Raw genomic sequence first — 17,402 nt, 5'->3', positions numbered from 1 at the left:
TGATTGAGGTCTCCAAAACAGGAGCCATCTGGGTGAGTTTGTAATATCTAGTTAATTCTTTGGTTATTTTCAGACATTTGTATATTTCACCTAATACGAATAAAATATTTAAAGTCTATTTTTCCCATTATTCAAGAAACAGCGTAATCAGATTTTTGGATACTTAGCATTTCTAATTGAGACAGTCAAAGGCTGACTTGAGAGTTGTGAGAGCTGAATTTGTAAAGGTTTGTGTGAGGTTGATTTTGTAAAGCATACTCTATCCATTGTATCTCTTCTTTAGAATGTCTAGCTAACACAAAGGTACTCTAGGAGGAAGAGCTCAGTGTGTTGAATAATGTACTTGCTTAAAAACCAAGTGGTGGCAGCCTTGTGAACAGCTTCCTGCTTTTTACTAACTGAATTCAGAAATCATTAGAGGATGAGAATTAAAACAATAAACAAGACCAGTCAAATCCCCTTGAAAGGGAACCCTTGCTTGAACAATCTATCACCTATCTTTTTCACAGACAACATTATGTTAAAGAGTATTTTTTTTCTGTGACTCAAGCAGGAAGAAACTTGGTAGACAGAGCTTCATTATAAAGCAGCCAGAAAGAAGAAATGGAAGTAAAGGCCCTCAGTAGACAACAGATCCACACCCAAGTCAACATGAGCAAAATAGTTAGCAACATAGTCTAGGGTTCGCTTTTGTGTATCTTGGAGCAAAGCTGCTATGGGAAAATGAGCAGGTACTGGGGGATGCTGTGTTACTACAGAGGATGTAACTCAACTACAGGGCACTTTTTTTGAAGCCTGATCTGATTACTACTTGATTAACTCCCTATAAAACTTAGAGCGCACAAAGCGGGGCAGTGAATCCTTCTCCATCAGGGCATGGACTCTTTTCTGGGCTAGGTCAAAACTTCTCGGGGAAGGTTCCACCAGGTTCTTCATGGTGATGTCTTTAGTGAAATGATCGATGTTCACCTGTGGGTCAGGAAACAGGGTCACTGAGTCAGCATAGGCATCAGGAGTTGATGAGGGTTCCAGAGCAGCAGAATTCTCACCATTGAGATGCAAGGTAGAAGGGATGTCATGCAAAGTAAGAAAGGCCACTGCTGTTTCAGAAGCAGTGGGATGATACTGCAGTGAACACATGACTCAGATTCAGATCCACCTACCAGGCATCCTCCAACAGTAGCCAACCTATGCATATGTTATTTCATTGTTCAACAGCCTAAGAATATAGATACAGATTAAGTGGCTCAAGAACATCTCTCTGATAAGTGTTTTTATCAAATAGATTTGAATGCATGTGAACTAATGCTTGGTTCCACAGACTTTCTACCCATTAGATTTCCTGCCTTCTGATGATAATAAAGAACAATTGGCAGCCAGGGACCCTTGGTATAGCTTTAGAACCAGTCTTTGCCCCCCCCCCAAAAAAAAACACCAAAGCAGGGAACAACAATTTGATCATAAAACAAACAGTGATAAACCAGAGCTTGGTCTATTGCATGGTTAGCCTGTGCCAGGGGACTGAATCCAGTACCTGCCACATGCTAATAAAGTGCTCAACCAATTTCCCAATTGTGCTGTATCTCCACACCCATGTCTGTCTCTTGAAAAGGCCAGCTAAGTATACTACACAGCCAAAGGAATAAATATCTCACACTGCCTCCATAAGATTTATCACGTGTGAAAGAAAAGAGATGAGAGGAATCATTCCCTTACAAATCATCTATAGTAGGTCACTGACTATACACAGGGCTCACTCAATCATCTATGTGCTTTACTTCAAACCTTGTTGATAATTCAGTGTCCACATTGGATTCAAGAGAACCATGTGGGCTCATAGGACCTGACCAAATAGACAGGTCTGACTGTGGTCATCCTGGATTTTTTTAAATAAGCCTTTCAGTTTGGTTTTATTGATGGCAAAGATAAGCACAGACTTCCATGAAGTGTTCTTGAAACCTGAATGTATCTGATCTTCTGCAGTCGATTAGTGGTATATTTGCACAGTTACCCATGAATGGAAGTCCCGTTGCCCCAATAAAAGACAGATGTCAAAGGCTAGAGACTGGATTCACTGGCATCAATTAGTTGGTATATACATGTGTTTTTTTTTTCACATCTACTCTTTGTTTAATTTAAGTCTCATAACTTTACAGAACAGTTATAGTCATTTATGCATGTCAAAGAGAAGAAACTAGATCCTACATTTCATCTAACATTGGCTTACTTCTTCAGGTTGGTTGCATGGTACTGAAAGAGAGGCTCCAACAGCCATTGGTTACAGAGTGATCTGTATACCATTTAGGTCAAATGTGCTTGACCCTATCACATTGCCATTGTATTCAGTATGTGCTTACTGGTACAATATTGTACTTACAAGTACAGTAGTCTTTAGTTCCAAATGTTGTACCTGGGAATGTGCTGATATGGCTCTTAAATGGATATATTCAGCCTCCTGCCCCTCAGTACCAACCTCTTTAGGAGCCTCAGTCTGGATGAATTCTTCATAAATTTGCTTTGCCTTCTCCGCCATTTTGACTGGGGACTTGATCTTCTTGTAATCCTCACAGGCAACCCAAAACTCAAGGTTTTCCTCACTGAATTCAGACTTCAGGAAGCTTTTGAAGGTGGCAAGTCCATCTAGGTGGTAAAAAGTCAGTAGGGGGATTTCATTTGTTGATTTGATAAACTATATCTAGCTAAATAGCTCAATTTTGCTTCCAGGACATTCTGCCATTGATTTAAAAATCTTATAAATGGAAACTCGCTTAATTCTCACTATGTACCCAAAGAACTGGAGCTAAAAGTGTCCTATTTTGTAAATGAGGTCACAGAAGTCAAGTGACTGATCCAAAATACCCAGAAAGTAACTGTAGGGCTAGGACTTAAAACCATCTGGTTTTACAGTTTCACACACATTTGTCCATTATCTTAAGCCACTTCTCAAGAGAAGTGTAATTCTGTTTCTTGGAACAAAAACTCTCCATTAGGAGTCCTATTCTCTCCTGCACTTGAAGCAGGGGATAAAAACATGAGGTCTAGAACAAAGATGCTAGAGATGACATGGAAAGTTCCACCATCCTGTCCCATGCATGGACTTTCAGTTCATCCTCATCTGCCTTTATCCCTTCATTCAAAGGAAGGCAGGCTGGCACATAGACACAGAAGCAACAGAGAACAGCTCTGCTTATCATCCACTTGGACACTGGACATAGGGCTTTGCCTCATTGTCTTTTACACAAGTGGATGCAGTGTGTATATTCAGGTGACAAATGTTTATGGAGCTGAGGATTCCCATTAACACTTATGGCATTCAGGACACACAAATTCCCAAAGAAAACTTAATTTTAGTAGTGAAAACTGAATGAAGAGCCTCTTGCATACTATACAAGCACTGTACCACAAAACTATAGTCTTAGCCCCCAAAGAACATATTTAAACCTTTGTTTGTTAAAAATGAGTAATATTTACAACTGCCAGTAACTATTATCTTGCTTCCTCTTCTTACAGGTGAATTTTCTGTGAGTGCAATATATCACTTTGGTAAATGAAATAAGCTTGGTTCCCTAGCAGAGTTTGAAGATTCCAAGGAAAGTAGGAAAAAAAGTGAAGAGAATCATTGAATAGGAAAACCATTGAAGAGCAGCTACAGAGTCACAGTAGGAGCCTAAGTTCCGTTCAAAATGAAGGATAGTGAAATATGAGTACTCAAATTGCTATCTGAATGACGGGACCAGGTAGTTATCACACTAATTTTATGTGTTTATGTGTCAATGTTTAGAGGACACCGAATGTATAGACACCGAACTGTGAGTCTGTAAACAGCTGTAGGTGCTATTTGTGTACATATGACAATTACTGGACTATACACTTTCCTGTTCCTTCCCACCCTTCTAGCACTAACCTCCTAAAGAGTAAGTGGAGAGAGCTCATGAAGAGAATTTAACAAGGTACAAGAGATGAATAAAGACAAACAAATCTAAATGTATGCTGTTTCCTTCTTGAAATAAGGAATGTTCATGTGCATATGTGTCTATACATTAATCTATTTAAACCAAAATCCTAACAACTGTATCTATAAGAAGTGAATCATGAGATTGTGGAGGAAAATGAAGGTTTTTAAAAAAGGAGAGGAAACGATTCTAGTGTCCACAGGCTACGTCAAGGTCACAGTCTTGGCAGCATGGTCTGGTGTGCCATTTGCCTTCCAAGGCAGAAGTCAGAAATGACTGCCATCAACTTCAGGGTACAGGGTTCCCCTTACTTGCCTCCACCAAGACATATCTACATTCCATTATTTCTGTTTAGGTAACATATTCACATTCTAAATTCATTTTTGACCCAATTTCAACCCACTTCTCTTTTTCTTGAACACTTGGTGCCCTCTTTCCTATTGACTATAAATTTCCATTTGTTGGTCATTATTTATTGTATGAATTGAACAAAATATATATGATGATAAAGCCAGAGATACAGAGCCATTCTTTCATGTGTATGTGGGGTGTGTGTGTGTGTGTGTGTGTGTGTGTGTGTGTGTGTGTGTGTGTGTGTGTGCATGCGCGCGCATGCACGCATACACATGCGTTTGCAAGTTCATGTGTATATGTCTATTGATACATGTGTTGTGCTTCAATGCTGGTGCACATCTGTGTGCATACATGTGGAGGCCCAAGGTTGATGCTGAGAATCTCCATTGCCCTTCTTCCTTATTCTTTGAGATAGGAAGTCTCAGTCATACCCAGAGCCTGCTGACAAGGTTAGTCTCACTGGGCAGCTTGCTCCAGGGATCCCCTGTATCTGCCTTCTGAGCTCGGAATTACCACTGGGTAATCACTCCCACCTGGTAGTTAATTACATGGATTCTTGGGGGTCCAACTCTGATCCTTTAAGTTACATGACACAGTACTTAACCACTGAGTATCTTCTCAGTACATTTTTATTCCACCCATGCTGGTCATGGTCTTTCCTGCAGCCACACTTAATTTGGAGAGCAAAGAATGGCCAGGCTGAAAATGAACTGGTATTAGGTTCAGTACTGATTTCAGGCCCCAAGAAAGACACTTGGCAATTTGATCCTTCCTCTGCCCTTCTAGGACACTATTGCTGAACAATGCTAGAAACATCTGGGAACATGAGTGGGCATGAACAACAGTTCATGTCTGTTCAACAGTTTTCTCTACTTATCTCTACTTATCTACTTTCTCTTCTTATCTCTACTGTAGTTTCTACTGTGTTACTAATCATAATTTAGTGCTAACTGAAATTCAACATGAGTCATGAAATCAGTATATCCCTCCAACCCACATGACCAAAGAACATGAATTTTAAAGAAAAATACCCCAATTTTGTTACTGTTATAGTATTGTGTGCCATAGGCAAGCTATCTAGCTCTTGAAATAATGGATTCTTTTTTCCTGAAAAATAGAAATGGTTGTTGCACTTAAAGAAATAAGACCCAGGTTTATTGTTGTCATGGCTAAACTTCTCTCTTCCTCTCTCTCTCTCTCTCTCTCTCTCTCTCTCTCTCTCTCTCTCTCTCTCTCTCTCTCTCTCTCAACAGATGTGTTGATTGCTCTCTATTGCAATGGGAAAACTCTCATCATTTTTTTGTTACCAGGAAATGGAGCCATGTAAGCAGCCATACAACCAGATCTCAGAGTGCAGAGTACAAAATCTTTTCGTGGAATGTGCTTGTGGCAAACCCACAGCCCCACAGCCCCACAGATCCAGTTGTATACATCATCAAACACTCTGAGTCACCCATTACACGTCTATGTAAAATTTTGAGAAGATCAATCCTTCCAAAAATTGTTATTTCAGACCTGAGATCTTGTGTGACCTTAGCACTCAGTTCACAGCAGGAAATGAACTTGTGCACCAGCATCCCATCTCAGAGATCTATTTCCTGAATACTGACTGGGTCCATCTTTCTGGTGAATTCCACAATAATATTGCAAGGCTCTTTGTCAATCTATGTACTTTAAACCAAAACACATAAAACAGCATTATGGCCTGCTAGTCTGGCAGCCATTTAAAGTTACTCTTTCTTCCATGTAGCTTTTCAGCATCTCTGGATTCTCTTAGTAGTTTCCTCCACAGTCACATCTAGTCAACTTTCTACACTCGGTTTTTCTATTGGTCCCTTCCTCAGAGACTTTTTCTGTTGAATTCCCATCCCCTCTACATATAGCTTTTTAAAGTTGCAGTTGAAAAGATTCCAGGCCAAATATCTCTGTTCTATAACGTACACATATCTTTCTTACCCCTTTTCTTTTACCTGGGGACTTCACACTATGGAACTCCAGCACAAAACCCTGAGAAAGCAACTATGGGACCTGTATGAGGCAGCACAGAGCCTCTAACTACCTCTCAGCATACTCAGGCATCCCACTATCCAGGACTCTGATGTAATCCATCTGATGACTGTCCATAAGCATTCTGTGGGCATGGTACCCATATATCATATGGCAGCTATATATTATAATCTCAGAGTTGGCCCTAAAGAGTGATAGTAATTTGACATTAGGCAAATCAAAGTAGCAGCTTTATATAGAGGGGAGGGGACCACATATAAAACCCCTTGGAGGACAAAAGGAACAAATCCTAGAATCTAAGTCAGATTGTTATAAAATATTGAAAATGAGATTAGTACAAATAGTTCAGTAGAGATGAATTGGGGAAGGACACTGGAATAGTATTGGCAATTTATAAAAATCATGGCATGGTTTATCAGTTCAAAGCTTAGACTTTAGACCCAAGATTGCTTAGTGGTGAATCTTGACACACTTGACTATGAAATAACACAGACAAATCATTTAGCCTATTGGCATCTCTGTCGCATTTTATGTTAAATGCAAATATTAATGAAACCTGGATGACAAGGCTGTGGTAAGGGAATAAATAATTCATACATGGCTTTTATATGCTGCCAAGCATAATTTTCATGAAGTTCAGTACACACTGGCTTTCTTCATCATTATTTATACCAAATTAAAAGTTACTATTTGTCACCCAAATGTTGTCTCATCTGTGACATCATCTTTTTCCCATTGCCACCTGCTCACTCTTGAGGACTTTGTCAATGGAAGGAAGACATAATTTTCCTTTTCTCCCCCTACTTGGTACTATCTGCTAGTTTGGCCATCTTTGCCAGAGACTGTTAATTATCTGAGTTTTCCTTATCTTTACTTCTATTTTCCTACCTCCCTCCACAAATATATGTCCCTAATATTTAATAGTGAGTCTCAATGAACTATGAAATCACCATCTCTCTCCAACCCACAAGACCAAAGAACATGATCTGTAAAGGAAAGTAAATGCCCCAATTTTGTTACTGTTACAGTATTGTATGGTATAGGCAAGATACCTAGCTCTCTGAATAATGGATTCTTTTTCTGAAAAATAGAAATGGTTGCTGAACTTAAATCTCAAGATTATTGCAATCACTAAATAGAACATACATGAAAATTACTTAGAATATGTGTGTGTTTGTGTGTGTGTGTGTGTGTGGTGTGTGAACAAGGCATACATGAAAATGAAAATGCATTAAAATGTCTTTCATATCATTTTTATTATATCATTGTCAAAAGTGAAAATTGTGACTGTCCATCAGTGAGGTAATGAGAATGATGAATCAGGACATAGAAGGAAGAAAACTGGAAAGCCAAGAAGAAGCCAAGGCAGGCTGTGAAGATGGGAACTAAAGGATGAGCCTGGAGTCAGATGCTTTGTGTCCCAAGGGACAGTCCAGCCCACGGGGGTGTCTGAGGAAATGCTCTGACCTTTTACAACTCTTGGGAAAAGAGGACCCAAATAAAAACTGTGCTGCCACAGACTGGCTTTATCCCTGTTTGCTCTTAAGAATGGCGGAGCGGGAGAATCCGTGTCCCTGCCAGCACTAGGGTGGAATTATATAAGCTCCCAAGTGCAATCTATTTTTGTTTTTAAATATCAACATACTTGTTATGTGCCCTATAGACCTGACAAATGAAAACAGATGGCTTCTGTTTTAGAACTGAAGGCAAAACTTATAAGCATGTGATGTATTTTAAGAACAAAGTCAAAGACCCCAAATGATTAAAAATCATTGTTAGGGCCAGTGAGAGACGGCTCAGCTGGTGAAAGCATTGGCTGTGTCAACCTGATGAGTTGTGTTCCAGAAACCTCAGTGAAAAGAGAGCACCAACTCCTAAAAGGTGCCCTCTGGTGTCCCCTCACTTTCACGTACACACTACACACACATGCATGTGCACACACACACACACACACACACACACACACTCATGCACACATTACTAATACAGAAAATAATTTAAAAATGAATTTGTAGATCCTTGCTAATGAGAAAGATAGAACAACAGCTTATCTAGAGTTTATTTCTACTGAAGAAAATTTTGATTTAATGAATGCTTGGGTAATTCTATCAACTCTGAGAGGCAATGGCCTATATTAACACAAATAATTCCAAATGTTCCTTATGAATAGCGAAACTGCTACCCTTACCCCCGTGTGTGTGTGTGTGTGTGTGTATTTGGTTTTGCTTGTTTTGTTTAGGCAGCATCTTTTTCTGTAGTTCAGATGGATCCAGAACTCACCATATGTCCCACAGAAATTTTATTGTCTCAGGCTCCCAAGTGATTGAATTATAGGTAGGAGCTACCATGCCCAACTTTAAATAGTTTACTCTTTTCATCGAGCGTGGAGAAAGGGATCATTATATTTCAAGTAGTACATTTTTCAATATATCTGCCTTTCTTATTTGCTTTATATCAATCACATCTGATATCAGTTATTTCTGATTATTAGTTTCAGCAGATTAAAAAAATAATATGTTGTAATCGATATTGGACAGCCATAGCTTGATTTACAGTTATCCATGAAACATAATGGCAGATATGCAGGCAACAGGCCATGCACTGCTTCTCTAGGATGATGCTGCTGAAATGTCTGGATGCTGGCATAAAACTGTCTAGGAATACCTGCCCATCTGCATTTCCTCCTTAGGAATGACTGTAGAAATAAAGAACAGAGACAGAACAGAAAAAAAAAAAAGACATAGAGATAGAAGAGTCACAGAGAGAACCAGAGAGGAGAGACAGTGAGAGAAATATAATGGAGAAGCAATGGACAGACAGTAATACCAGGCAGGCTATCTTATCTGTTGGGCCGTTCATACCCATGCCTTTAGCCCTCTTATTGATGGTGCTAGTTTGAATGGAGAGGTATCATTTTAAGGAAAGCATTGGCTAAAATAGCTACTGGATGTTTTTCCATATATTGTTTTCAAGAAATTATACATATATGAGCAAATGCATAGATACAAGCATAAATTCTCTAAGAAGTAGAAAACATTATTGTGATATCTTCAGACCTCAAGTTCATACTAAGATAATCATCTGTAATTGTAAACACTTTGGCTCCTCAACAATGTTAAGTTGTTAACATTACCAACTTCTGGCTTAGCTCCTTAGGTTTTTTTTTTTTTTTTTTTTTTTTTTTTAATTCTAGTTGCCCCTTGTCCCCTTAAAATTAAAATGTGCAGTGTGAGTAAAAAGAATTGCAAATGAACACTTTGATATCTATCTTTCCCCCTAAGAGTTCTGAAAACAGTCTGCTAACTTTTGTTTCTTTATAAGAGCAGTGAATAGCTCACATGTCAAAACGCTGTTGGCCCCAAAATTACTGGAGTAAGATGAATCAATAAATACATACTAATATTTTTGTTCTACATGGCTGTCCTACATTCATGGAATTTATAGGTCCCAAGAAACAAACTCAATTAACTTGCTCATTCATTCAAAAAAAAAAAAAAATATTCACTGAACGTCTTGTATACGTCAGGCCATGATGAAGGAAGGTGCTTTGGTTCTGTCCCCAGTCTGACCTTTTGTGAGAACCAGGTGAACTTACAATTGTTGTGGAGAAGTTTGTCCAGGGAATGACGCCACTGCAGAGCCTCGTCCAGCGAGGGCCTAAATCAATAAGGACAGAGAAGGTTGACGGTGTAAGAAGGAAGTTAACTACAGGCATGACAATGACTGCACTCTGTTATAACCACCAGTTTTCTTCTCCCACCAGAATGTACCAAGGTGAGCTGCTGCTCTCTGAGGGAAAATAGCTGACTTTGTCTTCCTGGGTTCATAGTGCTTGTACCCTTGAATCATTACATTTGGTCTTTATCATCCAATTAAAGCAGACTGGCAATACATTCATAATGAGATGAAGTTAATGAAGTTGTTTTTTTCCCCAAGGTCTTAGATTGTTTAGTAACTGTTCAGGACAACTCAGAAGTATTCCCATTTCTGGTTTTTGTGAAATAATACCTTTGGGCATTTAAATCATTGACATTAGCAACTGATGTCACTGAGACAATTTCCAATCTGCATTTTATTTGCCAGGCATATGCATCCTCATTTTTATCTCTGTAAGGAATCCAAGATGGGGTAGGTCTTTCTGGTTCAGTGTTGTTGCGACCATCCCCTAACCGTTCTTTGTAAGGCATGTGTGAATGAAGTCATGATTTTAGGTTAGTTTTTCAAATGCATGTCTTCTATTTTTAAAAGACAAGGAGGAAAAACAATCAGGTAAAATAAGTCTTGTAAAATAAACTTAGATGGGTTCTGCTGTCCTAGCTGGACACATAAATATCAGACCAAAAGCATAAAAATGCCTCACAAATGTATTTCTAACAATTAAACTACCATACATTTTCCCCTGGAGCAGAAAGGAGAGCAGAAAGAAGAGAAATGGCATCAACATGGATTATAAGTATGCACCCATATCTTTTCCATTCATTTCGATGGTAACCACAGTTGTGGTCAATAACACCCTTCGGCTACTCTATGCTGATTCATACCAAGCACTTTTCAGATATATGTATTGTGTATGTGTTGTAACCTACATTACATATAGAATTTTCATATGTATTATATATGTGAATAACACATATATTATTCTGTATACACATGTTAACAGTGTGTTCAATCCTTTACACATAGCAGACAACTGTCAAGTCCAGATGGTCTTAGAATCAAGAGCCCATTACACAACAGAACAATAGAACTAACTCAGAGCAAAGGGTAGGCCTGGTTCACTCTGAGCCTACTGATTTTATAAATATTCTCATAAAATGAAATAGCTTTTACTGACCTTGTTCTTTGGTTAGCATAAAGGCACACAGGAAGAAACAATGCCATGAGCAGGTGCCCTGGATTTAAACATGTTACCAGATGCAATCTGCCCCAAATGGTCTCATTATAAAGCCAAGTAATGGTCAATATCAGCAGCACATCACGGCCAAGATTAAATTCCTGAAAGGGACATGTGCCCAGCTTGCTTTGGGGTAAAATTAGTCCAAAGTGATTTGAGGGCATAGTTGAGCAGGGCAGATTCCCCCCATGCCATGTAGTCCAGTGTTCTGATTACCAGTCTAGGAGGTAACAGGTTCATCCTGTCCTGATTCTCAGAATTTGCCAGCCCTCATTAAGTGTGACTTCTTTGGAAACAAGATAGATGCAGATCTAAATGGCCAATGAGCATCTTGGTCATCAAGGTCATTGCTGACCACAGAGAGTGAGCACAGAATCTCCTCTCCCTGTGTGGGTATGACAGGGAGGAAGCTAGCTCAGATAAAAAACAAAATAAACATTTATAGAAGTAATTGACTATGTGTTTTGTAATGCCCAGTGCAAATACCACCAGATTCAGAAAGTGACCACTTCGGTTTGGAAACAACAGCTTTTTCCATTCTTAACTGCTTTTCACTTGCTGGATAGTTCATAAGCTAATAGCACACACAAACCCTGCAAAAGTCGTGTACCTTTCCTAGAGAACTTTCCCAGTCTTTCCTATGTTCAGCATCAGTCTGAAGTAATAAGTGAGGTTGGCTGCAAAGACCAAATATTTATGTCCAATCTGGGGCCTGAATGTGTATACCAAAATGTGGCACCTATAGTCTCCATCTGTTGGCCATTGGATAAAGCTCAATCCATGTTTATGGACTTGATGGTTCATGAACGAAATACACTGTGTAGGAATCTTTTAATAAACAGGTACCAAATTGATAGGTAACCAAAGTCAGCCTCAGTTTATCCAGAGTCAGCCTTGTGGAAAGCCACAGATGACTCACTGTTTGAACAGAGTCATGAGCCATTGCTACACCTGCTGGTAATACTGGCCAATATTAGCCCTGGGGAAAAATTAAACTCAGCAGCACCAATGGCTGGATTTTGTAGGTTTGGTTTCCTTTTTGTTTTGTTTTGGTTGGTAATCTATTCAGTGTCTGGTATATACTTCATTATCCTTCATCATGTTTTCCCATGTCCTTGCTTTTGACAAAGAAAACAAACCTTGAGTTCATTGGTGTCATTTATGAGAGCCTGCTATGTTCTTCCTTCCTGTCCTATAAAGCACACATAGAATCAAGTCCATGACTATTTATTTAGCACTTACCCCATGGCCAATGGTACTCTTGGCATCATGAATAAGTTACATACTTCTGAAATGCTTGTTCTTTATATCTACAAAATTGTACACATTTCCTTTCAAGGCTCACTCTGCAGTTAACCAGGTTAACTCTGCAGGAACACACAGGATAACATGCTCTGACTTTCATCATAAGCCAGGGTTCAGACTAAGTTATTTGTGGAGGCCATTCTGGGATTTTAAAGTGGACACATTAAGACAACACATTCAGTTAAAAATTGATAACTGATGTCAAGGAGGGAACATTTAGACTATAAAAACCTACTTTAAAGGGTGTCTGTCCCTGAAATTTTGTAATTTAGCATACTACAAGCCATAATGTTGTTACAAACTCCATGTATGTAGCTTAAAAATTCTGGTTATTATTCATTCTGAAGACCTGCAGCAGAGCTTTTGGGAATTTGGAGGATGGGCAGAGGAGGAAAGGGAGAGGGAGGACACAGGGCCATGAGTTAAGGAAGAGAGTTCTAATAAAGAGGAAGCCATGACAAAACAAGTCAACTCTGCAGACAAGTCAGACACCCAGGAACAATAACTTCATCAAGGATGGAAGACTTAGGGAGCAGACGAAAGTCTGCAAGCCTCAGCTAATGAAAACAAAGAGAAAGAAAGGTGCATGAGCCAAAAGGATGAGGGAGAGATTTTTTAATAGCATTTGTTTTCTCCTAATGGAAGAAGACCCAGGACCAATTTTCGAACACTAAAGTAATAACAGAAGCTGGGATTTGGCATAAGACTGTGAACAGCTTATTTTCTGTTGTTTTCCAGGGGCTCATGTTTTTTTTTTTTTTTCATCAGATGAGAAGTTAAAATATATTAAAAAATAGAAAGTATTTCCTCCAAGCAATTGCCCAAAAAAGATGAGAGAAGCTAAAAATACATACCTTCAATCAAGAGATTTATTTTATTTTCCACAGATAACACGGGTTTAAAAAATACAGAGAAATATGTAAGTGAAGAAATGAGATTGGCTGAGCTCATGAAGAGCAAGGTCACCCACTGAAGGCTAAAAGCATAGAAATTTACTCCATGTGAAGAGGTAAAATATAGCATGTATGTTTGCAAGGAGCACTTGTTCATTTTCAGGGTGGAAAGCAGCACTCACATACAGTATTCCCTGGGGATGGGAAGGGTTATTTTTTTCTCAAAAACAAATAATATTTTTAGAAGAAGGGGGGTAATGCAAGACAAGTAGAGTAAATAAGACAATAAATATCAGTTCCAAAACTTCTCCAAACATTTCTCTCTTGAATTCCTAAGAGCCAAGTAGTTAAAGCATCTGTGTGGCATTCTAGAGAAGAGACTGAAAGCAGGAAATAGAGAGCTACATTTGAAATGTTAATCCCAACAGATCAATAATTACCACATTGGTTGCTTCAAAATAGACCTTTTGACCTGCTGGCTATGCAATGCGGTTCTTGCTGCCTACTAGTCTAGGCAGCCTGCTGCTTCACTTTGAATTAGCTTCTCCTTTTTAAATGTAGAAAATTCAATTATGCCTCACTTCCGGTTTGTGAACACTTTGAAGTAATAAAAGGAGGAAAATGGAAATATCCACTTAGGATGATGGAAAATGACTTTAAAACAGAATAGCCCAGTTCTGTATCTCCCAGCCAATCAACTATATTAAATTGAAGGTCATTTGGACAAAGGATGAGTTGGCCAATTTATACAAATATTAAATTAAAAAAGAGAAGTAGAGGTTAAAAGGATGTCTGTACTTTTCCCACACATCTGTGATCTTGAAGCTTTTAGGTAACAGAATGAAGGAGTTGGCATCCTTTTGGCTTTCCGGCTTCCCTTCATCATTTCCATGGGTACCTCTGCTATAAAGGGAAGACTAAGTGCATCTATCTAGACAGCAAGGGTCTAGGGAGCTAATGAAAGATGATGGACAGTGGTGATGATGGATGGACTGTGCTACTGAGTCAAAGTAGGTGGACTTTTGAGCCTTTGGAATCATACCTTTCTGCCATGCCTACAATGGTGGAAGGGTGGGAGTGGGGATGGTGTACACAGCTGGAGCTGAGGGACAGAGGACTGTAAAATCCCTGTCAGGAACTTTTTTTTTTTTTTTTTGAGTTGGGAAAAGAATGCTTGGTGTGCATTAAGTGGGAATGGCTAGGCAAGTGTTCACCCCTCGCTGAAGTTGCAGTTCTTCTGTTAGACCTTGTATTTTCAAGAAGAAACCACTGAGTCCTGAATTGTCTGCCTTTTCATCAGCATGACGTTGCTCACATTTCCCTCTCAAGGAAAAGGCCTTGGCTATTACTTCCTAGTGAGTGTGCGGGACTCATAATTAATTGGATCAGGGTTACTTGACCCAAGCCAATAAATTACAAGATGTTTTGACCTTACAGTCAATAACTGAGTGACTGGTACCATTTTATAAAATACAGTTCACCTTCCCAAAGATGAGGCAAGGTTCTATTCTGTAAGTATTTCATGTTATGATCCAAACACACAAGTGTTAATAAAAATATACTATTTATGAACTGATTCTCTGAGGACTCAAATGATCTTCAGTGAGTAATTGAAAGGGTAGTCCTACAGATGGATGTCGGTGTTATCTACTTGAAAAACAACAATCATCTCAAGGGAAATGTGAGGAATCCATATTCATGACTCACTTGTGGGTCTTGGCTGGCTTCTCCGGCTTCTCATTATATGGAATGACAAGGTCAACAGCAGAGTCTGGCTTCTGGAGGAGAATTCCCAACTTGATCTTGATCTCCTTGGCCCTGAAAAGGATGGATGTCAGGGAACAAGAATGACACATGAGCACACAAATCTAAAACAGTGATTGTTTTCTGCATCAGAGAAAGGAAAGTGGAAAAAAACTCATTTGCTTTTTATTCCCATTGCAAAAAAAAAAAAAAAAAAAAAAAACCTTTAAGGTAGAAAATAGGACACACCCAAGTTCCGAAGTTCCAAGTTCCAACAATAATGTTTAGAAGACACCAATTCATTTGCACCATATCATTTCAATCTTAATTGTTCTACTCAGATTTTCTAATTTCCATATACTAGGTAATATAGCCTTGTTTTCATTCCACAGAGGAGAAAACTGAATGACAGGAAGTTTAAATATCTCAATGTAGCCCAGTCAAGTATGTGGTAAGCAGTCTGTCTCCAGAATTTTCAAGTAGAATTACTAACTGAACTTTCTAGCCATCTCCTGAAGGCTCTTGTTTTGACCATCAATTAAATGCACTACATTTGAACAAGTTTAATTTTATTTTTATTTCCAGATCTCTGTCCCTTTTCTATAAAATGATAAATTAAAGCTAGATGTCTTTGTAAGCCATTTCTAATCCTAAAATTATACTATTTTCAATTGTTCTAAAAATCTTTGATCACTGTCCCATTATAGCTGTTGTCGTGTCCTCCTTGCAGCAACTTTCATAGAGGAGAGCGATTTCCAGTGGATGGACTAGGGGTTTAGTAGGCCTTTAACTTCAGCATTTTAGTGAGCAGATATGGTCAGAATTCTGGATAGTCTTCTATGATTTTCATTTAGTTTTAAAACCAGTCTTTGGAGGAAATTGTCATTGTTCTATGCTTTTAACAGACCATAGAAATTGTATACATCTATCATCTATTATCTATCATCTATCTATCCTCTATCTATCTATCTATCTATCTATCTATCTATCTATCTATCTATCACTTATCTGTTTATGCATGTATTTATATGGCGTGTGTGTCTTCACATTTGCCAAGTCACATTTATGGAGGTCAAAAGACAGCGTTTAGATGTTAGTTCTCTCCTGCCACTTTGTTTTAGTCAAGGTCTTTTTGTTTGTTTATTTGTTTGTTTTTGTTTTTGTTTTTGTTTTCTCTTAGTGCTCAAATCAGAATGCTCTGGGAGATTCCAGGTAATTCTCCTGTTTCCACCTCCCACCTCATCATGGGAGTGCCAGGTTACAGCTGTGATCCACAGCATCAAGCTTGTTGTGTTTTCCAGAGACAGAACTCAGGCTGAGTTCTGTTACCAGCTGAGCCATCGTGCCAGTTCTACAATCCTAATTTCAAATATGAATTCCCAGGACACTCCAGACCTGTCTTCCTTTGCCACTGTGGCACTCCACGTGCTCTTTAATCTAGGGTTTATTGGGTTACCATACTGAATTATGGTTATTGATTTGTGCCTGTTTTCCAAGCGCTATAGAAGAGCCCTTTAAAGGTAAGAATTGAGTCTTAAATGCATTTTAATCCTTGTGCCTGGTACAGTTGCTTGGCAACCTAGCAAATATTCAATAGTATTTGTCATGGTGAACTAAAATTATCTTGATTTTGTTTCTTACCAATCTGTTAACATTTGTCTCCAAGTCAGTGCCAATCACAAGCAAAGCTTCAAAAAGCTATGATGGGGTCACTTTGTAACCAGACAGGATTTTGATAGTGCAAACATACTTTAGTTTATGCATGGAGATGGCAAAGAGGTGAAGTACATGGCCAAGATTAGTAATTATGCATATTCAAGTCAAAGTTAAAAGAGCTCCTCTTGTAACTTACAAACCTCACACAAATATCTGAAATATGATGATGAAGCTGACTTAAAAATAGTTAACTCTATGATATCATTTCATTTATATTTCTTTTGGCTTCCATTTTTTAATCTAGAAGCTTCTCAGTGAGCAAAGCAAGCTCCAGCACTCTGTAACACCCAGTAGAGCTCAGAATAATGAAACATCACAGTGGAAACTGTAAATATTCTGATGGGGGTGTTATATAATACACTGAGTAAGATACCTCTCCTTTGGTTCTGGGCTCTACAAGTTACTTAAATTATCTGATGTGAAGTTTTTTCTGGCTTGGAAGTTGGGGCTGATGAAATGGTAAGTTCTGAGACTTTTGTGAAGATTAATGTGCTAACATTTGTGAGTCACTAAGCATAGCATTTGGAATACAATTCT

At 38.7% G+C, this 17,402-nt stretch overlaps 1 protein-coding gene across 1 annotated transcript in view; it reads right to left on the bottom strand.

The window, feature by feature from the left end:
* Positions 1–367: 367 nt before the first annotated feature.
* Rgs5 (regulator of G protein signaling 5) overlaps positions 368–17,402 on the bottom strand; it is a 35,241-nt gene continuing 18,206 nt past the window's right edge. Inside the window, exons 2-5 of the mRNA XM_051186206.1 lie at positions 15,114–15,224; positions 9,910–9,971; positions 2,474–2,640; positions 368–969 (exon numbers count right to left, since the gene is read on the bottom strand). Coding sequence (XP_051042163.1) covers positions 808–969; positions 2,474–2,640; positions 9,910–9,971; positions 15,114–15,224 — 502 coding nt within the window. The 3' untranslated portion in view covers positions 368–807. The remainder of the gene's footprint in view (positions 970–2,473; positions 2,641–9,909; positions 9,972–15,113; positions 15,225–17,402) is intronic.

Source organism: Phodopus roborovskii, unplaced genomic scaffold (genome assembly GCF_943737965.1).
Source record: "Phodopus roborovskii unplaced genomic scaffold, PHOROB, whole genome shotgun sequence".
Lineage (NCBI taxonomy): Eukaryota > Metazoa > Chordata > Mammalia > Rodentia > Cricetidae > Phodopus > Phodopus roborovskii.
The sequence above is the reverse complement of the archived record's forward strand: the minus strand, read 5'-3'. Positions and strand labels throughout refer to the sequence as shown.